Source organism: Ambystoma mexicanum, chromosome 4p, assembly GCF_040938575.1.
Source record: "Ambystoma mexicanum isolate Mex_15411 chromosome 4p, UKY_AmexF1_1, whole genome shotgun sequence".
In the NCBI taxonomy this organism is placed as follows: domain Eukaryota; kingdom Metazoa; phylum Chordata; class Amphibia; order Caudata; family Ambystomatidae; genus Ambystoma; species Ambystoma mexicanum.
The window spans coordinates 1,091,953,475-1,091,959,582 of NC_090927.1; the positions used below are offsets into that span (position 1 = coordinate 1,091,953,475).

At 44.9% G+C, this 6,108-nt stretch overlaps 1 protein-coding gene across 1 annotated transcript; it reads left to right on the forward strand.

Annotated features, from left to right (window-relative positions):
• Positions 1-402: 402 nt before the first annotated feature.
• LOC138452904 (trace amine-associated receptor 5-like) lies at positions 403-1,437 on the forward strand. The gene has a single exon (XM_069605250.1). The coding sequence runs from the start codon at positions 403-405 to the stop codon at positions 1,435-1,437; it is 1,035 nt and encodes a 344-aa protein (XP_069461351.1).
• The last annotated feature ends 4,671 nt before the right edge of the window (positions 1,438-6,108 follow it).

Consider the following 6,108-nt stretch of genomic DNA (forward strand, 5'->3'; position numbering starts at 1 on the left):
TTTGAGCATGTTGATACGCAGAGCAGTCAGTGGAAAACCTAATTTGTATTTGTGGTATCCATCAAATGGGGGCCATGCCAACATTCTGGTATTGGTGCACGCCTGGTATGCTCATTTTGAGGAGAAGTCCTTAGGCGCCCTGGAAAGGGCTGGTGTCCATAGAATCTGGCAGTGAGCAGCGTCTTATCCTCAGTCAAAGACAGAGAAAGGCAGAGGAGCAGCGGGCACCAATGCAACATTGAAGTGATATCGCTACAGATGTGTTATCTAATTGCTGTATTTTTCTTTTTCTCCTTCACCATTTTTGTTTTTCATTTTAGGTCAAGCAAACTGCTCTACTAGTTCCCTGTGACAAAGATAAAGAAATCAGAACGAATCCCCACGAAATGAGCATCGCCTGAAATGGGTGAGACTCGGGACATCGGTGCTCTACTTCCGCCCGCCGTTCCTCTGTGCTATGAGACGCTGAACAACTCCTGCCTCAGAAACCTGGACTCCGTTGGCTTCCAGCTATCGGTCTACCTTGCCTGCACTGTGGGCATTTGTCTGATAGTCATGGGCAATCTGCTCGTGGTGGTTTCTATAGCCCACTTCAAAATCCTCCACAATCCAACCAATCTCCTGCTCCTGTCACTGGCGCTTGCGGATCTCCTGCTGGGCTTAGTAGTGTTGCCTTTCAGTACTGCTCGCTTTGTGGTGGGGTGTTGGTATTTTGGGGATCACTTCTGCAAACTGCATACCTTTTTGGACACTGCGTTTTCTCTATCTTCCGTCCTTCATCTGTGCTTCGTTGCAATAGACCGTTACTGGGCTATATGCTACCCTCTGCGCTACCATATGAAATTCACCATCCGAGTAGCCTATATGTATATAGGGGTTGCTTGGTGTTTGCCATTTGCCTACACTGCTTTTTTTGTCTATAGTAATGTGATTGAGGGGGGGTTGAGCCATTTGCTGGTCGACATACCCTGTGAAGGCAGTTGCCAGCTGCTCTTCAATAAGCTCTGGGGGTGGGTGAATTTCCCCATGTTCTTTATACCCTGCATCTTAATGATCACCCTCTATGTGAAGATATTCATCGCGGCAAACAAACAGGTGAAAGAGATCAGAGCCATGAACAACAGGAGTGGCTTTCCAGTGCCCATCGGGGCATCAAAAACAGAGAGGAAGGCAGCCAAGACCTTGGGGATTGCAATGGGCATCTACCTCCTCTGCTGGTTGCCATTCACCATCGACACCATGGTCGACAGTCTCCTGAATTTCGTAACCCCGGCGGCCCTCTTTGATATGCTTATATGGCTTGGGTACTTAAACTCTGGTTGCAATCCCTTAATATACGGGTTTTCCTATCGTTGGTTTCGGAAAGCAGTGAAAGCAATTGTGACCTTTGAGGTGTTTGCTCCAAGATCGTCCTCGATGGACTTATACCAGGAGTAATTGTTGGAAGGATTCATTGAGTGACAATTGAAATCTGTGTCCAGGTCTGGTATTCATCAATGAGGCAAGAAGAAGGAACACACTGGGGGGCAATATGTATTGCAATCACACAAGCCTGAACAGTTTGCATGTAGCAAATAATAGAGTATGTGCCTCGTTTTCAGGAGGCATGTATGGTGCCATCCTTAGAGACACAATCGCTGTTATTGTTGCAAGTGAGAAAAAAGGCCCTCATAAGAATGGAGCTCTAAGCAGTGTACATACAAGAGATGCATTTTAGTTTGTTTTTATTTCATGAGTCCTCATAGGGGCAATTGCAGGCAAATAGGGAACATGTGCTCCATTGTCACTTCTCTGCCAGTGCAACAGCCCAGGCTGGTGCTGCAAAAGGATTAGTCCTCGGACTACCATTTTTATAAGGATCCGCAAATTACTCAATTGTTACTCAGCACAAACTAGTGATGGGCCCAAACACCCTAACAATGCTTCCTTGTGGAAACCTCCCACTCCATGATTTCATGTCCCACCTCATTCTCTGATCTTCCTTCCACCATTCACTCTACCCCACTTTGTCAGATGATGTCCATGGCCTCATTATTTGCATCCTAGTTGTAGTTATTCAGACAGAAGCGAAGTCCATAATGAACCCACATCCACTGTGTCTGTCTAAACCCTATGAAGCTAGTAATCCACCACTCTGCACAGGTTCCAGCTACGAGGACCAGGATCCAAAGGGCTAAACAGGCCCAAAGTTCTTTACCTAGCATAAGTACTATGTGTTCTAAATCTACTACTTCTTTCGACACATTTGGGGCATGGCTGTGGTGTGCCAGAAATCCTAGCAAGCCTAGATGGTGTGCAACATAGGCTTTTGAAAGTGAAGATACAATACTTCTAATTTGCCAGTTGTAAGCGATATTCAATCAACACTACAGCCAAGTCAATGCCTAGTCTGGGATGCTGAGGAAAACCCTTATTAATGTATTTTTATGTCTAGTTCAGTACTCTGGATGACCACCCTTGTATAACACCCCCCTCTTAGAATCCCCCTGATCCCACTGAGCCAAGAAGTAGGTTTGTTTTGCAAATTAAAAGGTTTATTTGAGAATTTAAACAATATATATATATCACACTTTATAATAAATTGATAATGGATATTACACTTGTGAATATGAGCAGTAATCAGCAAGAGGTAACTATGAATAGGAACAGAAGAACAAGGTGGGAAAGAATGCTTTATATGGTTCAAGGAAACGCAAGGTGGAATAAAATGCAGTACAGAAATAACTTGTTATGATTTTAGCAAAAGGTAATATGATCACTTTTTCTTTTGACAATTCACTCCCAGCCTATGCAATATAAGAAATGGAAGGAGATAGAAAGAGGAGCACACAGTTCTCAGGAATGCAATCATATACAATACGAAATTCAATTCCCAGCCCAGCAAGCTTAGAGAAAACAGGTATGAGTTTTAAAACACAGGCCCAAGTGCTTTGAATGTGGTGGCAGTGAAGTGAGAAATATGCTGAAAATGCTTTTAATTCCCTTTAGGAGGTTCAGGGTGAGTGAGAGATACTTGGGATGAGCTCAGGCTCACTTTAGCAATGATTCAGGGATGGTTATTAAGAGACAAACGAATTTTTAGCACAGGAAAGCAAAAAGCTGCTATCTTTTTACAGGTAAAGAAATCAGGCCAAATCGCGGCAAAATTCGCAAGTGCGTGGATCGCGATTACGGCTTAGATTCTAAGCTTTCAGATGAAAGTTAAATTTCGTTCCTAGCCCAAACGGTTCCAGAGATACGGACAATTAAATAAAGGTAGTCTTTCGGATTTAAAGTAAACTCAAAATGACAGGTGACAGCTTGCAGCTGCAGAATTGACAGGTGACAGTTGTGCAGCTTTAAAAATGACAGATGACACGATATCTAGGAGGCAGTTCTACTTAGGTTAAAATAGTTTGGATTAGATTATTTTAACTAAGAGATTGGTTCTGCACAGTTCTGCTCGGTACTCACAATATAAATTTGAACTAGGCCTCGTCACGGATCTGGTCAACACGTCCGGCTGCGGTTCTGTCTGCTCAGCGGGTCAATCAGGCACCGGTTCTGCTCACAGCGATCTGGGTCAGCTCTGCTCTGCTGGTCTAGCCTCTCTGGATTCTGGATGTAACACTGCTTTCTGGGTACTGCTACAGGTTCTTGCAAAAATTCTCGGCAAAACTTCAAACAGCTCGCCCGGCTGTTGAATAGTTTGGTTAGTTTTGAGGCCTGCTGAAGAGGATTCAGCTGGTGGATTCAGGCCTCTCTGCTACACATTCTGGAGTTAATTTCTGCTACAGGTTCTGGAGATTGATGGATTTGAAGTCTGGATCTCTGGATGTGAAGTCGTCGGTCAGCATGCTCCGCAGCAAATGGAATTTAATGTCTCTACCTGTCCCAGCAGTCTCTTTTTATGAGTTTTGAAAATGGGTGTGTGCCTGGTCATAACTAAACCTGCCCCTCTCACTTATCATTGGCCAATTCCTCCTCTCTCCCTTGATTAGGGGAAGGACATGTGAGTCAGAGTGATGCTGTAGGTTTTATGGTCAGAGGAACCTCCCCTTGTCAGATTGCACACAAATCTATTTCTGACCCAAACACATATTTATCTATGTACCATTTTTCTAATATTATAGGTCCAGTTAACATATTTTCTGTAGCACCAAACCATCCGATCCCTGTCTTTGTACGATGTCGTGTCCACTGATGACAGAATACTCCCCTTTTCATCCAGATAACGACCTCTAAACCTTTCCAGATTTTACATAAATGTGTACCAGGGATATGGGTTACAGATGATAAAGTGTCAGATTTTTAACATGCATACATTCGGAGTGAGACCCTATTTTCCGCTAGCAACCCCCCAGAAAACACCACAGGGTCCTAACGCCTCTCAAAATGTTCACAGAAAAATCACAAAAATAATGATATTACTTATATAATTCTGACAAGTCCGCACTATGAGTTATCTATCTTTTTAAAATTATGCTCTGGTCAAAAAGGGGTGTGGCTTCCCACATCACAGGGTGGAATAACTGGTTTATCCACTTCCCCCAAGCTCAGCTGGCTTGCAGAGGCACTGCCCCTCCCAGTTTCTCCCAAGAGGAAGCTATTTTACGACGCCCTCAATATAACATTTGCCTGAATCCAGGACAGGCCTTTGTTCAACTCCCTGTAGTCCCCAGCTGCTCCACCCCTAATCTAATCAGAGAGGTGACAACTCCTTTTGGCAAGGGGAAGAGTGGCTGAGCAGGTTTCAACTCCTGTCGGGGGTAGTTGTCAGGCAGAATCCACACAGTTCTGAGTTGCTTTTTTGGCAATCAGCATTGCCATTCCCAATGGTTTCAGGCTACTGTGTGTGTAGCCCAATGGTGGTTTTAGGCAGTGCCCTCCTGTGCTCACAACATAGGCAAAAATGGGTGGCAGCCTATTCTTCATGTTTTCCCTGTGCACTCTCTGGGGAGTTCTGGCCATCATGATGTTTTCCATGCCAGTACTGCACAGTTTTATGGTAGGGCTTGTATGCATGGGTAAAAACATCCCACAAGCCCCCCTCTTGCGATGGCCATTCTTTCCTTTCGCTGATGGAACTCGCAAGATCTGGGATGTTCGCCTCCTCTTCTTCCAATTCCATGGATGGCACAGTTCAGCATCTTTTCCTACCTTCAGTCGATCAATCAGTTCTCCTTGCTGGTCCTGATGGGAGGATTGGGCGGTACCCCGGGCCCCTCGGTTCTCTGCTCACGGTCCCCGGTCGTCCTCCTTGGTCAGTCTCCATGGTTTCATCTCTCCTAGGATGATAAAGCAAAGCGGCAATACCTATTCGTAGACATTTCTTCACCACTATTAATGGTGTGGCGAACATATACATTTTATGAATCAGAAGATATGAACATATACATTTTCTTATTTAAATTAGGAGACAAGAACATATGTATATACAAGGATCACAGAATTTTATATGCTATATGTGGAATATTTTAGGGTTGGAACTGAATTACTCTGGAGCAGCCCCCTCTGGGATTCCAGTGGATTCCTCCAGTTGTTGCAGAGTGTGCCTGGTGTCGGGGGGAAACTCTGCCGGGGTCGGCCGGGCCGTCCGCAGACCTCCGGGCAGGGAGGCCCCAACTCCTCCCGTATATCCCAGAAGAGATAGAGTATTAGACACACGCAAGAAGCAAGGTGACTCTGCTGTTTATTAAACAAAAACGGCAGGGATGGGTCAAGGATCGTACGCGTCCGTCCTGACACACACACAATCGTGGGGCTCGCAGGCCCTTTTTACCTTAGTATGACGCGCTACTTGCGTCACCTTAGAAAGTTAGCAAAAAACCTATCGCCACTCTTAATTGGTTGCTCGAGTGGTAGGGTTAGTATAGCATACGTATAGAGAACAATATTAGTGGACAAGGGTTAGTCAGGTGATATATCTGGGTTGTCCCTACAATTAGATACATGAGAATTGTTACATGAAGACTCCTGATGATTGGTTAATGTTAATGGCGTCAGTGATAAGAGCCCCATGTTCTGATTGGTGCGCCCGCGAGCTTCCCAGCCTGGGACCATCACTGTTCCCAGCTCTCGGTGTACCTGTCATTTGCAATAATGTTTCACTATGAGTACGTGCAGACA

Bases quoted from the DNA above. Each gene is read 5' to 3' on its own strand.
- LOC138452904 (XM_069605250.1), top strand. From the start codon at position 403: ATGGGTGAGACTCGGGACATCGGTGCTCTACTTCCGCCCGCCGTTCCT.